The 19,359-nt window shown below is 39.3% G+C and overlaps 2 protein-coding genes across 2 annotated transcripts in view; one reads left to right on the top strand and one right to left on the bottom strand.

Annotated features, from left to right (window-relative positions):
• LOC109053898 (NACHT, LRR and PYD domains-containing protein 3-like) overlaps positions 1-5,592 on the top strand; it is a 31,828-nt gene extending 26,236 nt beyond the window's left edge. Inside the window, 4 exon segments of the mRNA XM_042756689.1 lie at positions 2,556-2,729; positions 3,124-3,236; positions 3,239-3,296; positions 5,100-5,592. Coding sequence (XP_042612623.1) covers positions 2,556-2,729; positions 3,124-3,236; positions 3,239-3,296; positions 5,100-5,106 — 352 coding nt within the window. The 3' untranslated portion in view covers positions 5,107-5,592.
• Positions 5,593-15,105: 9,513 nt separating this feature from the next.
• On the bottom strand, positions 15,106-19,127 carry LOC109053897 (ras-related protein Rab-20-like). Its single transcript, XM_042756636.1, has 2 exons — positions 18,551-19,127; positions 15,106-15,882 (listed from the first exon to the last, which is right to left on the bottom strand). The coding sequence occupies exons 1-2, from the start codon at positions 18,738-18,740 to the stop codon at positions 15,332-15,334; spliced, it is 741 nt and encodes a 246-aa protein (XP_042612570.1). The 5' UTR covers positions 18,741-19,127; the 3' UTR covers positions 15,106-15,331.
• Positions 19,128-19,359: the final 232 nt, after the last annotated feature.

Below are 19,359 nucleotides of genomic sequence, written 5' to 3'. Positions count from 1 at the left end.
ACTCATGCAACCCAATACCATCAGAGATGCAGGCTTCTGAACTAAGCGCTGATAACAACTTGGGTTGTCCTTGTCCTCTTTAGTCCGGATGACATGGCGTCCCAGTTTTCCAAAAAGAACTTCAAATTTTGATTCGTCTGACCACAGAACAGTTTTCCACTTTGCCACAGTCCATTTTAAATGAGCCTTGGCCCAGAGAAAATTGCCTGCGCTTCTGGATCATGTTTAGATATGGCTTCTTTTTTGACCTATAGAGTTTTAGCTGGCAACGGCAAATGGCACGGTGGATTGTGTTCACCGACAATGTTTTCTGGAAGTATTCCTGAGCCCATGTTGTGATTTCCATTACAGTAGGAAATGCGGTCTAAGGGCCCGAAGATCATGAGCATCCAGTATGGTTTTCCGGCCTTGACCCTTACGCACAGAGATTGTTCCAGATTCTCTGAATCTTTGGATGATATTATGCACTGTAGATGATGATAACTTCAAACTCTTTGCAATTTTTCTCTGAGAAACTCCTTTCTGATATTGCTGCACTATTTTTTCGCCGCAGCATTGGGGGAATTGATGATCTTCTGCCCATCTTGACTTCTGAGAGACACTGCCACTCTGAGAGGCTCTTTTTATACCCAGTCATGTTGCCATTTGACCTAATAAGTTGCAAATTGGTCCTCCAGCTGTTCCTCATATGTACATTTAACTTTTCCGGCCTCTTATTGCTACCTGTCCCAACTTTTTTGGAATGTGTAGCTCTCATGACACTCAAAATAAGCCAATATTTGGCATGACATTTCAAAATGTCTCACTTTCAATATTTGATATGTTATCTATATTCTATTGTGAATAAAATATAAGTTTATGAGATTTGTAAATTATTCCATTCCTTTTTTACTCACAATTTGTACAGTGTCCCAACTTTTTTGGAATTGGGTTTGTACTTTGAGCAGTCAACTTGGTGGCCTGAAGCGCATGATCAGCAGGGAACAACTGAGCTGGCTGCTCTAAAGAGAGCTGTGGGAGACCGCTGTGCCCTGAAGCACCAGAGGTGGCAGCACTGACAGACTGATCTCCTGAGGGCAGAAAAAAAATCCCTACAAATAATAAGCATTTTCTTAGATCAAGCCATTCACAGATTCTGGGCAAAGTGACATCATTTTGCACAGGCCCCTCCCACGACTGTTGACAGACACTGCCATTTTAGCATAGACCCGACCTGAGTGAGTTGAACGGTCCACCATTGTTTCGACGCCACAGCAGGTGTAGACAAGATCGGCTCCTAAGCAATTGAAGTGCTTTGTTGTTGAATGTAAGAATGAACATAGCAGTCATCATTTATTACCGATATCTGAGCTGCTGAAGATGCAGTGGATTACTTTTGTTTTTTGAAGGGATTGTGACCCCCGATCTACCTAAATGCATTTATGTCTGCGTGAACCATTTTACTCCAGACTGCTTTCTGAAAGAGGGACAGTACTAGGCAGGTTTGCTAAAAAGTTCAAACTCAAGGATGGATCAGTTCCCACTGTCCATGATCCAGCTGCACCTCCAGAAGAAGTAGGTTTCACACTTTATATTTCTTATGATTATTTGCAAATCGCCTTTCCTCTTCCACGGAAGAGAGGGACGGGGTGAGCAAGGCTCAGTAGGATTTAAAGAGACATGCACAAAAACAGGTCACTCTGATCAGAGCTGTTTTTGACAAGGTAAAAAGGGTGTTGTTTTACACGACCACTGAGGAATTTTAACCAAAGTATGTTGTAGACTTTTCATGAAGACCCTATAGAATCATACCAACTTGTGGAAATTGGGCACCCAATGTCCCCTTTAAGCTTGGCCATTGCCCTAGTCTCATCTTCATCGATGCCCACTACATCAACCTCCTCAGAGGAAGACAGGCAGAGCATCGAGCCCTCTGCCAAGCGGGCTTCCGATCCCGAGCATACACAGAGAGTGCCGCTCGCAATGCAGACAGTAAAACCCCCTCGCAAGCTCCACTCCCAGACAAGCAACGCAAAGATCAAATGTATACCTGCCTGTAATGATGTGTGTGCAGGGAAGTACACACAATCTAAAACATTGCCTGTCACTCTTTTTGCAAAGACTCGCTATAATAAAGTTGTGCAGTGGCACAAATACACACACACACAATTTCAAACGGAGACAGAGAGAGCTTACTAAAGAAGCAGAAGCTAACTCTGTTTTCACCGCAATGCTTTTAAGCGTCCTGGTTGCTACGTCATCCCTCCTATGATGTTTCGCCATTCCATTGGACTGATTTCACATGTGCTTCAGAGTGTGGTCACGAAGAGGCATTCCCAAAGCATTTCTGATGCAGAGCGAGTTCCTGAAGAGGAAATAAAATATTCTTTATAACATAAATTACTCTTCATTTATTATGAAATTAACCTCTTTAAAGCACCCAGAACTGGGTCTGCATCTTAGTTTGAATCTGTTACATTTTTCTTTGATTTAGTCTCTTTTTGTTTGTGAAGTTCCTGCTTATATGGGCTTATATCCTGCATAGAGAGAGTGAAGAGTGTCATTGTTCTCTACAGCTTGATTAATTGTGGTATCACATATAAAGTTTGTGCTGCTCTGGCTTCGGCGTTGAGATCAAACCTCTCACACCTAAGACATCTCAATTTGTCTGGAAATAAAATACAAGACAAAGGAGTGGATCTGCTGTGTGCTGGACTGAAGGATCCTCACTGTAAACTCGAAACACTGTGGTAAGTTTGCATAAATGTGTCAGCATATTCCTCAATTTTCTCTTATAGCAAATAATGAATAAAAAAAACTAAACTATACTCAAAAAAGTGTCCTGTAAAATAACTGAAGTAAATGTCTTAATCTTCATTAGATTCTTCCCAAAGTATCTGACATAATTTTACTATTGATACTTGGCCATAGCATGACTGGATGATTGGAATATTTCATATCACACAGGCATGATTAAGGATAACTAAAGTATCTTACTTTTTATGATATTAACACCCTCACACTCATGTAGAAACAGGTCTGCACCTTAGATTGGGCCTGTTAATCATCTTTCATTTGATTGTTATGTTTCTTCTTATCTGAGCTCTTTATGCTGAGAGTGAAGAGTACCATTGTTCTCTACAGGCTAAAGGATTGTAATGTTACAGATAAAGGTTGTGCTGTTCTGGCTTCAGCTCTGATATCAAATCCCTCTCACCTACAAAAACTGGATCTGACTAGAAATTTTCTTGGAAGGTCAGAGTGAAGTTGCTCTCTGCTCTGAAGGATGATCCGGATTATGAACTGAAGACACTTCTGTGAGTAGTGTTGATTTAAATGTTCCTGTTTTATTAGTTGGTATTAATTGCTATTAATCTGTTTTTTAATGAAGATCATTTCAGAGTTTTACAGGGATAGTTCACCCAAACATTTCTGTCATTAATTACTCACCCTCATGTTGTTCCAAACCCGCTTGATGATGACTTTATAAACCTGACCTGATTTCTGTCCCTCCACCTAAAAACCATTCCACCAAAACATTGACACTTTAAAAAGTCCATCCAGCATAATCCATATTAATCATGCTGCTTAATCTAAAGCCTGAGACACACTGCACGATTTTCAGCTGTCCCAGACAAAAGATTGGCATCACGAAACAATCATGGTGATTTCTGTGATCATGGCTCCTAATCCGTGGTCCTATGTCGTACAGTGAAAGAGGTTCAAAGATGGCCGTTATCACAGTCTTACGACCAAAGATAGCCTACGATAATTTTCTGGCAGTGTCAGAAATTCTGCATGTTCATCGCACAGTGTGTTTGCAGTTATGACCCAAGTTTACTGACCAACCAGTAGAAATGCGACATGAAATCAATGCGACATGGCGCTAAAACATAAAACTGCTTACCTCAAGCTCTTATTTCTTCCACTGTTGCTGCTCCCACTTTTTTTCAGCACACATAAAACTACAACTGTCAAAGTGTGATTCATTATGCTCTTTTTGTTTACCACTAGCAGATGCTAATGACGTTTTATTCTTCTATAGAAACGTGCGTCGTAGCCTATGAGTCAATAGGTGTCATCATCGTACAGTCTACAGGCATGTCATACAAAGTGTATTTGATCCATGTCGCATAGTGTGACCAGCAATGATCTTATAGGATTGGTAAAATCGTGCAGTGTGTAGAAGGCTTAAGTCCTCGTAAGAGACATGAGCACTTTATATAGATAACAAATTTATGCTTTTGTTTACATTCAAATATACATCGAGTTTTTGGGTGAACTATCCTTTTATTCATCTGGTGCAAAAAAAATTAAAAAATTGTATTTTGAAGTCATTTTTATTATTATTTTAAACCAAGAGTGTAGTCATTCCCAAATGTTTTCCTTTATATTATGTATTTTGAGAGAGTTACACATCTGTCCTTTTTAGAGAAGATAGGGTAAATATTTATCACCACTTTTATTATCATAAATAAGAACAATGTGACACATGAACAGGACAGTCATACTGGATAAGAGTCAAAGGTCAAATCCTTTTTATTGTTAAAAAGAGCATTGTGGGCATACTAAATAAAATAAAAAATAGCAAAACAAACTAGCCTTTGTCAAGGTACGATTTCTTACCAAGTGGAGAACAATATAAATAGGGATTATAATCATTCACAGGTAAATATAATGACATCCTGGCCAATAATAACCAGCAAATAATTAATTTGTAGAGAAAATGTAAACACTTACATTTATATCACAAATGCTCATAACATTAACAAAATCAGAGTATCAAAGTACATAAGAGTTTCAATTTATAATAAAAATAAATAAATAAATAAAAATAAAAAACTTGGTAAGGAATCATACTTGGACAAAGGCTACTTGTTTTGCCAAAACATTGGTAACTAATAAACACTGCTTAAGTGAGTGGGCATATTTTTTCTTTATTTAGTTTGCCCCTTTAACTTGCACCTCTAAAAGGTGTGCATTTGTTTTATTAATTCATTGTTTAAAAAGGGCATTGTTGGCACCATGCATTACAGGGTTATATTTTTTCATATTATTTCTTACTAATAAAGCTAATAGTTTATTTTAAATTTGTTTTACTGTCTGTGTTTTACTTACAGGTTTTAGATGTTAGTCTGACCTTCTCTGGATTGGCTGACAGTAAATAAAAAGCCACTAAAGAAACTGCACATTTAATAAAGACACCATAGTGATCATAACACAGAGATGTGTTTGTGTTACTTTCCATAATGATTCTTTTCTCTACATTTGTATTGGTACTCCATTTCATATTATAATATTATCTTTTGTTCAATCCTTAATAATGCATTGTGTTGCCACCTTTGTCATATTACATTTGTTGCTCATATGGATTCAAATGAGAAAATCCTTTTTTTCCTTTCTTCAGTTTAGGTATGATAGAACTGTTGCAATTAACACATTTTTACTTTATAGCTTATATTTATATTTCAAACTTTATAGCTTTTTATGTTTGAATAATGAAATTTGCTGTGCTATTCCTGTGCTTTACTGTGCTGCTTATTTTTCATGATTGATGTTTTCTTTTCTTTTTTTACATCAGTTTTTTGTTAAATAAATTGTCATGCCATTTCAGTTTTGATATCTCTGATTTGAGCAATTTCTCTTCTAGACTTCTACCAGATAATTTCTCCAAGACATTGCAATATTTCTCAATTTTACAGACCTAAAGAAAACTTGTTTTAAATGAGAAGAAAAAAATGACCAGCCATTTCTTATGTGACCTCCTACATTTTGTTATCAGTACACCTAAAATGTTGTCAGTGTACTGTGGCAATATGGAATAGCATGCATCCAAATTCAGCAAAATTGTCAAAACACCGTGGTATTTGTCAAGTTTACAAACCTGAAGAAATGTGTATTTAAAATAAGTGGAAAAAAAACTATTACAATTTCTTACAAACTTACAAACATTCTAAGCACTTAATATGAAACACATTTACATAGTTTACAGTAGAATGTATGCACATTTAACACAATGCTCAAAGGCATTTAAAATATTTACCTACTTAAAGTCATATTGTTCATTTTAGCAAAATGTAATTAAAATGTTACGCGTTATTTCCCTTACACATCTACTACTTACGCAAACGTTGATCACACTACAAACAATGCAAAACTAGAAACAGAAAAGATTCATTCATTATTTACCTGGGTCTTTAGCCTATGATTAGCTCACCTCACTTCTTATCTGACAAGGCTTCGGGTTTGAGTCATTCGTTCATCACTTGACAGCCCCATACGCTAAACCTATGCTGTCTGAGCCAGAAAGAGAATTGATTAGTTTACCTTTCGAGTCCTCGGGTTTGAGTTGTTCGTTCATCACGTGATAACACCATACGCTGAACCTGTGCTGTCTGAGCCAGAAAGAGAATTGATTAGTTAACCTTTCAAGTCCTCGGGTTTGAGTCATTCGTTCATCACGTGATAGCCCCATACGCAAAACCTATGCAGTCTGAGCCGGAAAGAGAATTGATTAGTTCATCTTTCGAGTCCTTGGGTTTGAGTCGTTCCTTCATCACTTGACAGCCCCATAAGCTAAACTCACCTTGCGTCTCAATGTTCATACTTTCCATCCTAAATAGTATGTGAGATTAAAATAAGTGTGTCCCAAAGCATAGTATGTTGAAAAGAGTATGCCAATTTTATATTGTATGCCGATTTTTGAAGTGTGGATCTGTGCACACTCTAATGGCTAAAATTGCCCACAGTCCATTGCGCTTTGGAGAAAGGATTGGGTCCAGAACTACAAACATGAATAAAACGCGTTAGAGGCTTGTCAATTCAGCACCATAGTAATTTAACTTGAAGTTATTAACACTGTACAAATAGCCTATGTGTTGGCAGAAATGTATTTATTATAAATGTTACGTTATTACTGTGGCAGGCGACATCTAGGGAGTAAAGTCATGAATTAAGGGGGTGTGGTTAGCTATGTATAAAGATCAGCGGTAGGAACAAGAACAGTAGGTGCATTTGTTTCTCACTTCACACTTTTACTGTTTGTTTGCAAGAGGTTAGCAGGTGGATTTTCTTGAATCTCGGAGATAGGTATGAGTTTATTTGAAATCCGTGTTGTAAGTGTTGTAATATGTGGTGTGTGTTTTAGGAAGAATAATAAAGGTGTTTTAATGCATGTTTTTCAGCTCTATGAAGCCTATTGTTCCATAGGTGAGGGGTTCGCATATGCCGTCCTTTGTATCTTTGACATAGGTAGAAGTTTGTTTGAAGCACTAAAATGTTTTAATAGGTGGTGTTTGTCTTGATATAAATAATAAAGGTATTTTAATGTGCGTAGGTGTCAGCTCTATGGAGCCCATTTGTTGCTCTTGTTGTATTTGAGATTCAGCTCATTTTTTGGTTTGAATGTTTGGTTTTGGGTTTATGTCTAGTCTCCTTTTAGTTTATTTATATTTCATTTGTTTCCCCCATTGTTTATACAGTATATACTTTATAAGGACGCTATATACTTAGTGTTTAAGCAAAGTTGAGCTATTTTTGCATGTAATTTACCTTTGATGAATTGTGTGAATCAAAATGTTTATTTTGTTATGAATTTATTTAATGGGATTTTGTGTGATTTTTGCTTTTTTTGTATGGTTTGATGCTCAACTCTTGTTGGGTTTACTCATGTGTGTCACAGATTGGCTAGGCTCAGCCACCTCCCAATCACCAGTAATGTTGTTACTCACCTCATCTTCCCTACAGACTGATACATTGACTCCAATACTCACCTGCCAGTACCATTTGATACGCTTGCGTTTTTCTAACCCTCTGTGTGAGTCTTCTTCCGTAACAGAAGATCGGACCACAAAGGATTCAGCAAGATGAGTGCTCCCAACCCGTTCCAGGAGATCATGGATGCCCTCAAACGGATACTTACCCCTGCCATTGTCTCATCCCTTGCCACGCCTGTCACCACCACCACTTCTTCTACAATACTTACCATGGCCAGACCGGCGCCCTTCTTTGGCTCGGCAGAGGAGTGCAACGGATTTTTGCTGCAGTGTTCGCTTGCACTGGAGATGCAGCTGCAACTTTATGATACGGAAGGCGCCAAAATAGCGATCATCATATCCCTGCTGACGGGGAGAGCACTTCAATGGGCAGAGACCATCTGGTCCCAAGCTGGTAATGTAACCAAATCCCTTGATAATTTTATTGCTCATTTCTGAGAAGTCTTCGGTAAACCTGTGGGCAATACCTCTGTTTGTGACCAGTTATATCATCTCCGGCAAGGGTCTCTGTCCATAAATGACTATGCCCTCGAATTTAGAACTAGCAGCCAGCGGATGAACTGAGGGGGCTCTTTTGACCACCTACCGGCATGGAATAGAGCCAAGAGTACAACTTCAACTCGCAGCCTATGAGGACTCCTACGGCTTGGAACGGTTTATACAGCTCTCCATCCGCTGTGCCACTCGTATGCAATCCTGCATTGCGGAGCTCACACCAAGCACTCCACTCCTCTGTCGGCCAGACACCATCAGCCCTCCAAAACCAGGCCACGAACCTATGCTAGTGGAAGGCACTCGACTCTCCCCTTGGGAGTGGCAGAGAAGGATGAGCCAGAGCCTATGTTTGTACTGTGGAGCTGGAGGGCATGTAATCGCGGCATGCCCTATTCGCCCACCATGACCTGTGGTGAGTGTCATTAAACCTTCAATAGTTAATATGGAGCCCCTCACCTCTGTTGTAAAACTTAATGCCGCCGGTATCTCTCTTCCAGTATACTTCCTACTCAACTCTAGTTCAGCTGGGAACTTCATCCCCGGGAGTCTCTGCCGCCAGCTCAATCTCCCAACCACGACCACCAAGACTACCTACCAGGTCCAATCGGTGACTTGAAAACCACTCAGCCAGAGACATGTACGTCACAGTGTGGGTACTCTTCACTTGCAAGTGGGACAATTGCATGAGGAAACAATCCATCTCCTGGTTCTGGAGGAGTTCACCGCTGATGTGATCCTAGGGCGTCCTTGGTTAATGCAACATGATCCTACCATCTCCTGGAGAACTGGTGAGGTCCTGAAGTGGGGCAGGACTTGCTTCCTCACCTTCCTCAGCCATCTCCTCTTCACTCCTAAGCCTTCACACTCTGCTCTACATCCATTAAAAGTCCGGTCAAGAAACAATCAGTCTACATTCTGGCCTGTTATGCCCCTTTCAGTGATGTATTCTGCCCGAAGAAAGCCTCAACGTTACCTCCGCACCGGCCATGGGACTGTGTTATAGATCTGATTCCGGGTGAGCCAGTGCCCCATGGAAGGATTTACCCCTTGTCACTCCTTGAACGGAAGGCCATGGAGGAGTACATTGAAGAAGCGTTGCATCAAGGCTACATCCGTCCTTCCACATCCCCTGCTGCTTCCAGCTTCTTCATGGCCAAGAAGGACGGAGGTTTGAGGCCTTGCATTAATTACCGGGCACTAAACAAAAGTACAGTTAAGTTTCACTACCCACTTCCCCTCGTCCCAGCAGCCTTGGAACATCTCCGTGGGGTCACTGTCTTCAAGTTAGACCTCCGCAGCGCATACAATCTCATCCGGATACGTGAGGGGGACAAATGGAAGACCGCATTCATGACCCCTACTGGACACCATGAGTATCTTGTCATGCCGTATGGACTAGTAAATGCCCCCTCTGTATTCCAGGATTTCATGCATGAGGTGCTCCGGGAGTATCTACACCGGTACATCCTCATCTATATTAATGATATCCTTATCTACTCCCGGAGCATGGCCGAACATTGCCACCACGTTGCGGAGCCGAGAAATACTCCTTCCATCAATCCTCAGTGCAGTTCCTTGGCTATGTCATAGATGATGGTGGCATCCAAATGGACGAGGGGAAGAACTGGCCAGTGCCAACCACAATCAAAGAACTTCAACATTTCCTGGGTTTCACGAACTTTTATAGAAGATTCATCTACCACTACAGCTCCATTACTAGTCCACTCACCAATATGCTGAAACACAAGCCCAAATCTCTGTCCTGGTCACCAGCTGCCACAGAGGCCTTTGAAGCACTGAAGAAAGCGTTCACCTCAGCCCCGCTCCTCATCCACCCAGACCTCAACAAGCCTTTCGTGATGGAGGTGGATGCTTCCACTACAGGAGTAGGAGCGGTGCTCTCGCAGCAGCAGGGGACTCCAGCTAAACTCCTCAGGCAAGATGGGCTTTCTTCTTTACTAGATTCCTTTGTCCAGGCCCCAAAAATGTGAAAGCGGATGCTCTCTCTCGTCTCTATGCTCCCTAAGAGGTCAGTGAGGAAACAGAAACCATAATCCCCAAAGAACTCATCATTAACCCCATCCAATGGGACAATAACCAGGACCCCTCCACCAGTGCTTCCTTGCCTGCTCCGCCGGGCTGTCCACCAGGAGTGCAGCTTGTCACAAAAGCACAACGCAAGTCCTTGGTTCACTCCGTTCACACCTCTCTGGGCACTGGCCACCCATTTCATCACTGACCTGCTGGCCTCGGATGGTAACACATGTATTCTAGTAGTCATTGATCGATTCTCTAAATCCTGCCATCTTCTCCCCCTCAAGGGCCTGGTCACAGCTATGGAGACTGCTGAGATCATGTTTAATAACATCTTCAGGTATTACGGGATTCCTGAGGACATTATTTCTGACCGTGGGCCACAGTTTATCTCTAGAGTATGGAAGGCATTCTTCTCCCTCCTAGGTGTGACTATAAGCCTCTCGTCTGGATACCATCCCCAGTCTAATGGGCAGATGGAGAGGAAGATCCAAGAGATTAGGCGCTTCTTACGATCCTTCTGCCATGGCCACCAGAACTCTTGGAACCAGTTCCTAGGCTGGCCCAAGTATGCACAGAACTCTCTCCGTCAATCATCCACTGGACTCACCTATTCCCCTGGTCCAGGGAACCATCAGATGTCCCCTTGGTTGATTACTGGTTCTGAGAGAGCGAGAGGGTCTGGAATGCAGCTCACCACCAGCTTCAATGAGCAGTGTGCAGGACCAGGACAACAGCGGACTTTGGAAGGGGAGCTGAGACCCCATCATACCAACCTGGATAGACGGTATGGTTGTCAACACGGGACATCAGGATGCTCATTCCCTGCAAGAAGCTCCATCCCAGATATGTTGGCCCCTTTACCATCCTCGAACAGATCAAACCAGTCACTTACCAACTCCAGCTTCCATCACAATACAAAATCTGTTCCTCCTTCCATGTATCACTCCTGAAACCTCACCATCCTCCTGTTCCTCTCCACATAGCCTGGCCCGATGGTGGAACCCCCTCTTCCGCTAATCCAGGAGGAAGGTAGTATCTACAAGGTCAATGAGATCTTAGACTACCGGCGCCATGGTGGTCTCTTAGAATATCTTGTGGACCGGGAAGGCTATGGGCCAGAGGAATGGTCATGGGTCCCCAGAGCTGACATCCTTGATCCCACGCTACTGGAAGCCTTTCAATCCACTCATCCAGATCGCCCTGGGCCCCAAGGAAGAGGTAGGCCACCACGATGCCAGGGTTTTCGGCTCTCAGGAGAGGGCCGTGGAGGAGGGGGTACTGTCACAGATTGGCCAGGCTCAGCCACCTCCCAATCACAGCGAACACCCTCACCTGAGTTCTGATCACACGCACCTGTCACGGATCAGCAATCACCCTCAGCACCCATTCATAAGCACACACCTCACATGACTCCAGTGTCCGATCTCGTTCAGACGAAGTGGACTAACTAACTCTCTCTCTCTCTCTGTCTCTCTCTCTCTCTCTCTCCCTGATATCTGTGACATACATAGAAAGATGTACCTATCTGTTGTACTTAGCTCCTGTGTTTCCTCCAGTGTGTTCTCCTGTGTCCTCCCTAGCTATCAGCTCTGTGGATTCCCAGTTTGTTCATCGTCTGAGGCGTATGCAGTTCTCTGTCTCCCTTCCACGATCTCCTGGAATACCAGTAATGGTTTTACTCACCTCATCTTCCCTAAAGACTGATAGATTGACTCCAATACTCACCTGCCAGTACCATTTGACACTCTTGTTAATAAATTACACTTGTGTTTTTCTAACCCTCTGTGTGAGTCTTATTTCGTAACAGTGTGTAAGGTGTCCTGTGTAATAAAAAAAAACTCTGTAAAGCCATCAATAAATCTTGGGGATTTATTTAAACGAACTGAGTTGCTGATGTTTAGTTAAAGGGGGGCCTTGTTACATTACATATTGGGAAATATTTTAATTTTATAGAAGGTGTTTTGTAGTTTCTTGTTTAGTTTTTTTTTTTTTGTTTGTTTTTTACTACAAATGTTATACTTTATTACTTATTTATTTTTAAAAACCATATAACCATGGTAATGAGAACCGTGGTTTTACTTCTTGTGACCGCCACCCTACTAATACTAGTCAACTCTGGATTATAAGCAAGAACTTTCTTTTTAGGTTTTAGTTCTAATGAATTTTAATTGAAGTAAAAAGTTAATTTAATAAGGGACTGATTAAAGATAAATATCAGTGTTTTATATAAATTAGGTGTTTATTATTTACAAATAATAAAGTTTGTAAAGGGAGATACACCCAAACCTGTATGAATTTCTTTCTTCTGTGGAACATAATTCAAGGAATTTTTGTCCATACAGTAGAAATCAAGGGTAACCAAAAGGGTTTGGTAACAAGCTACAAAATCTTCTTTTGTGTTCGACAGAAGAAAGTCATTTGGAGCGACATGAGGGTGAGGAAATGATGACAGAATTTATTAGCAGTAACTTTCCAGCAGTCTAGCTCAAAATCAATGCTTTACTGTCAAGTGTTTTTCTATGTGAAAAAATTGTATTGTTTGTCATGAATTCAGTCATATCTATCAGTATTTGTTTCTATGTTTTATTAATTTATTTAAAATCACTCTTTAAGGACTACAAAAACAGCTGGTAGGGACTACAGTGAGCTTCATCCTGGGTTTGTGACATCACTAATCCCGATTTTACATAAACCCCGCCCCTGGGAACCCGCAACTACCTGTAATGGTAATGCTTTTTTTTTTTATAAACGAAGTATGAACACATTACACTGCACCCTATAAACACAATCATGCTTTCGAAAAAAGCTGATCAACCACCCCTTTAAAGGCTATGGGTTCTTTTCTGATTGCTGTAATGCTTGAGTACAAATTGGAGATTATTTATGGTCATTTTGACTGGCTACCACTTTACCACTGCTGTGTGCTTATGATTTGCATTGGTCCAACTAGAGGGAGTGCATCTCCATACATATTGGTCAAGCAGGTTTCCAAAAGGGTTACTTCTGCTGGGAGCTGTAGCATGGCTTCCAGCCAGATGGAATCATTGCTGGTGACAGCAGCTCATTGATTCTTCTTTTGCCACTTTCTTTAGTAAAACTGGTGTTGGGAAGCATGATCCTTGTACGTTCTTCATAGATCTGTAGCCAACAGTTGTTGGCAAGACTGAACTCCATTCAGGCCTTTTATTTTATTCATTTTCAAGACTCTTATTTTACAGTGAAAAATAATTTCTTATCCTTATTTCTTCTGTTTAAAATGCAGATGAAATTCTTAACTGACACTATTGAAAACTATAACACCCAAGCAGCTCATCAGTAGCAAGGAGGACACTGCCAGTAATTATGCTTGTGGTCACAAGAGATTGTACAATCTGTGCAAAAACAGTTCAATGACCCTTAAAGTCTTTTTCAGGATTTCTAGCCACATTTGAATTCTCTTGGTTTCACATCTCTGCTGAAGGAGCGACTCTGTTGCATTTATGGAATTGCATATGAATATGACACTCAACCCTACTTATTAATCATTTATTAATTATTCTCTCATATAAGCCAAAAGGAATTGCTGACAGGTTTGTTTTCTGCAATTGTGCACACTGCCTTCTGTATGTACTGCTTTCTCAGCAAAAGCAAGGATCACTCCCTGTCAAGATAACAGATTGACAGTTTTGTCTTGTTTTATCTTCACAGGTTTTAGCTGAAAATAAGATCAGTGGAAATCCTATTCCAGAAGCAATGACACACTTCGGTAAAACTCTCTTCATGTTGTTAGAGTTGACCAGATTTACACTGATTATTAATACCACAACTGAATAGCAATGTGGACAAACACCAATTAATTAAAGGGCATAAAACATTTGCTACTAGTTACAATTGTCTTTGTGTGCCATTATTGCAGAACCCCATATTTTATTGCCAATTCAGTGTGTTCTATTCTGCAACTAGTGATGCTTTATTAATTACACTACTGTACGCATGTTATACTAACAGTGTAAAGCGTTTTCTCAGTCTAAAGCGACCTCTACTGGTGAGACGATGTAGTAACATTTTTGCATTTAAAAAAAACAAAATCATCAAAGATCATATATAAACACTCATTTTTATAATGTAATCACAGTAAATTAATTAAAAATAAAATATTTTAGAAAAGATAAAAAAATATATATGCTTGGTACTCTAAATGTATATGTCTTATCTTTGGCATACATTTGTATAAAGGTCAACTACCTGATATGCCACAGCAATATCACCCTGCAGCCCAAGACTGGTTGCCCACTGAAGCTAAGCGGGGTTGTGCCTGGTCAGTACCTGGATGGGAGACCTCGTTGGAAAACTAGGTTGCTGTTGGAAGGGGTGTTAGTGAGGCCAGCAGGGGGTGCTCACCCTGTGGTCTGTTTGGTTGGTGGTTCCCAAGTATAGTGATGGGGGCACTATACTGTCAAAAAGCACCGTACTTCAGATGAGACGTTAAACCAAGGTCCTGACTCTCTGTGGTCATTAAAAATCCCATGGCACTTCTCGTAAATAATAGGGGTGTAACCCTGGTATCCTGGCCAAATTGCAGCCACTAGTCCTTGTCTATCATGGCCTCCAAATAATCCCCATCCACTTGATTGGCTCTATGACTCTATCTCCTCTCCACCTGTAGCTGGATGGTGGTGAGCACGCTGGCAGTGTTGTCCTGTGGCTGCTGTCGCATCATCCCCCCCCTTGATTGCAAAGTGCTTTGGGTGTACAGCAATACACAATAAAGTGCTATATAAATGCATCATTCATTCATTCAACTATTTATAGTGTTCAGAAGCAAGTGAGCAACACTAACTAAAGTTCAAATTCTTTATGCTCTATTTGTAAAAAAAACAAGATTATCTCAAACAAACACACACTGCCATACAAATCAGAACAGATATAACAATGTGCACTTATTCACTGTGACAATGTACAATATTTACTGTTACAGTAAACAATTCTGTAACAGATCAAATAACAGTGTCTATAAATAAATGGATATTCATGCAAGACCCAAGATGCTCTTCAGTAAATATATATCACGTGCAACAATTCCCTTTGTTCTTCTTTCCCTCTTTGTTATAGTCCTCCAAATACAATATTGGTGAATCACTTTGGGAGCGTTTTTGAATGATGGATGGCAACACCATATCAAAGAGTGTCTCAAACATAACATCTACATTAAATCCAGTCTTAGCACTTGTCTCGAAGCACATCTTTTCTGCTGGTGGGCTGGTGCCCTCTAGTGCCTTATAGCGAATTATGCGGTTGTACAGTGCTGTGGCATCATCCTGACTCACCTGTTTGGGCAAGGGAAAGTCTGGAGTTGTGGGAAAGGATGGAAGGGGAAGCACGCTACCCTCTTCTGTTCTGACTTCCTCTGGGGTCATAACATGGGCTTTAGGGTCAGTGAGGTCTGCTTTGTTGCCCACAATGGCAAATATGCTGTCACTATTGGCCGAGTCAGAGAGAGAGAGGAAGCGATCTTCAAGCTCTACAAAGCTCTGCCAGTCTGTGACATCATACGTGAGAATGATGGCTGCAGCGCCACGACAATATATGGAGCCTAGGCCATGGAACTGTTCACGACCTGATGAAATAAGAAGCACAGAAATATTAAAAACTGTTTGTTTGAACTTTTACATTTTTGATTGAAGTCTCTTCTGCTCAACAAGGCATAAATTATTTGATTAAAAAAATAATAAAAATAATACAGCAAAATATTTTATAATTTAAAATAACTGTTTTCTATTTTATTATTATTATTATTATTATTATTATTATTATTATTATTTACTTAATTTATTCATAAGATGCAAAGATGAATTTGAACTGTCATTACTTTAGTCTTCAGTGTCCTCCAGAAATTATTCTAATATGCTGATTTGCTGCTCAAGAAATATTTCTTATTATTATGAATGTTGCAACCAGCTGTGCCGTTTCAAATTTTTGTGAAAAAAAAAAAAATATATATATATATATATATATATATATATATATATGTGTGTGTGTGTGTGTGTGTGTTTTTGTGTGTAAGAGAGGGCAGGGTCTTGTTGGGGGTTTTTTTGTGTGTGTGTGTTTGTTAATATATATATTTTGGATTGTTTGTTTTATAAATGACTTTACTGTCATTTTTAATGAATTTAATGCATCTGGAAAATGTTAAAATATATATAATAAAATCTTTTTTTTTTTTAAACACAAAACCTTTGAATTGTAGTGCATCATCGTTTCCACAAGCATATGAAGCAACACAAATGTGTTCAACATTAATAATAATAAGAAATGTTTCCTGAGCAGCAAATCAGCATATTAGAATAATTTCTGAAGCATCATGTGACACTAAAGACTGTAGTAAAGGATGCAAAATTCAGCTTTGCATCACTGGAATAAATTATATTTTGCGATATAAAAAGATTCCTGTTAGGTTTTTTTTTTCTTTTCTTTTTTTGGTAGAAGAGAAGATAAGTTATTATTCAGTAATCTTGCCCTTTAATGACCTGTCAACTCGAGAACTGTTGTGACATGATCACTGAGTCAGTAAATTAAAATCATTGAGAACCAGATCAGTCCAATTTGTGACTCTTTAAAATTCTTATTTGTGTGATATGCAAAAGAATTACAGCATATGTCTTTCACACAACATAAGAGTAGGTAAATAATGGCAACATTTTTATGTTTGGGTAACCTATTTCTTTAATGAAGTAAGAACACTTAGGTCAGTCTATTCACTTAGCACGCTAACAATTAAATCTAATAATGTTCCTTTTTCAACCCCATCTCAAGGTCATGATTTCTTCTGAACAGGTTTATAAGGGTCACTGGAAATTTTTGAGGGAGTACATATTTAGCTGTGAAATTTCTGTGAATTTCCTCACACAACTATGGCTTCAGAAGACCGATCACTTTCATTCTATGGAATAGAGCAATGTGAAAATGTAATATGACTGTAATATTAACGCTTAATTTTCGTGTTTCACAGAACAAAGAAAAACATTTGTGCTTGATTAAATTATGATAGACCTTTCATTTTTGGGCAAACTACCACTTCATATTTCTGCTTTTAAATGACTGATGTTTCTACAAAGCATATAGTAATAAATGGGGTTTCAGAGGGGTTAATTAAAAGAAGTGGGGGGGGGGTTCTAATAAAAAGGGTTAAATACGGTCAGTACAATTATTAAATTTTAAGTGGAGGAAGAGACTAATCCTTCTAAATAACTAAAATAGCTAAATACCAACAATTTTGTATATTATTTTATGTTTTCAATTAAATTTAATTTCATGACAATTAAAAATACATCTAAATTTAATGACCATTTTAAAATTCATTTTAGTGTAAAAAAAAAAAAAAAGAAGTTGTTTGTTTTTCTTGTTAGTTAAAATGAAATGTGTGTGCAATGTGCAATATGTAAAAACAACCTAAAGAAATCAATGAGCTACAGCTACAGCAACAGCTTACAATGCAGCCAGTGTCTAAACAGCGGTAGTTCTGACAGGATTAAAAGTCATTACTTTCAGCTGAGCCATGCTATCACAGCTTCAAAAACGTGTTACCCTCATCGACTCGTTTAGATAAAGGCCGGAGCAGTCAAATATCCTTTTGCTTTAATCTTTAACGTCTTTTTTAAACAGTTGAAAAAGTTAGATGCAACATTTGATAAATTTGGATCTGTTCTTTGCATTCAGAATAACGAATACGTGCTTTCTATCAGTGACTGCTAGAATTCTGTGTAAAAAAAATTCCACAATTATTGCTGAAACTACCAAGATTGCAAAATCCGGCAAAGAACGAGGGACAACTGAGGGGCAATGACTGATGCACCTTTCCTTTTTCTTGTTTCACTTAGGCTGCTGCTTTTAAAACACAAAAGATCAAATGGTGGACAAGCCGTGATGTTGAAATCCCTTGATTTCAACAGCAATGCTTGTCACTTGATTTCAACATAACATGTGGATAACTCTTGCACCAGTCTAAATATCACGTTCGAAAAATCACGATATTACGAAATTATAATATATAAATATATTTAAATATACAATCGTAAATTTAGGCTACCTATATTTATAGCGATTGTTATTTATTTATAGAAACAATAGGCTACATAATAACAATATAGAACAACTCTCTAGAAACAATTACTTTACATTTCAATTTAATGTTTTCCATAAGCACTTTTTAACTGCAGAGGTTTCTGCATCTGGTACCTTTCCTTTTTTGTATTGGCCTAAACTGAACTGACATCCATCAATCTCACCCGCTGTATCCCAGATAGAGATGTTGTACGGACCCCACTGCTTCATGAAGAACGCTCCGCCGATTGTGCTTGTAGTTTCCTTAAAGCTTCTCTCTGTATACCTGTGCAACAGGGACGTTTTCCCTACATTCATGTCTCCTAAGATTACGATTTTAATATCCGGCTTTCTCATTTTCCCAGAAGCAGGCATGGGTCTAGGGTTGAAGACTCAGTGATGAAACGAAGATCTAAAAATTACACACTTCCAACTCCGCGATTTATAACAAATATGCGCCGTCCAAGTTCCTTTGGAAGTTGTTACTTTTGGCTCGTATCGTAGAAACACTTTAGGAGCAGATCTCAGCAGGTTTTCTGGGCTATTTAGGTGGGTTGAAATGGACTTGTTCGTGCCTAAACAGGGACATAACGCCGGACCTTTAAAATAAAAAAAACCACCAGTGCTCTGCTCCTACTTGAAGGTCACTTATGACGAAAAGGGGAAACTCAAGACCAATGGCACAATGCAAAAAAGTCCCGATTTAAAATGCATATGTCGTCAAAAAAAATGCATCTTATAATTTAATTTTTATTGTTCCCATCCTATTTATATATATTATATATATATAATATGTCGTCAAAAAAAAATGCATTTTATATTTTTATTTTTATTTATATATATATATACATTGACATTTTTTTATCCTTCCCCATTTAAAAACGAAATGTATGACAGAGGGCTTTGGGAAGTCTATTCATAATGTCTTCAAATATCAAAGGACAAATCCTCCCAGAAAAAAAAACAAAACATGTTGTGAAAAGAAAAAGGTCAA

This window comes from Cyprinus carpio, chromosome A1 (assembly GCF_018340385.1).
Source record: "Cyprinus carpio isolate SPL01 chromosome A1, ASM1834038v1, whole genome shotgun sequence".
Classification (NCBI taxonomy): Eukaryota; Metazoa; Chordata; class Actinopteri; order Cypriniformes; family Cyprinidae; genus Cyprinus; species Cyprinus carpio.
The sequence above is the reverse complement of the archived record's forward strand: the minus strand, read 5'-3'. Positions and strand labels throughout refer to the sequence as shown.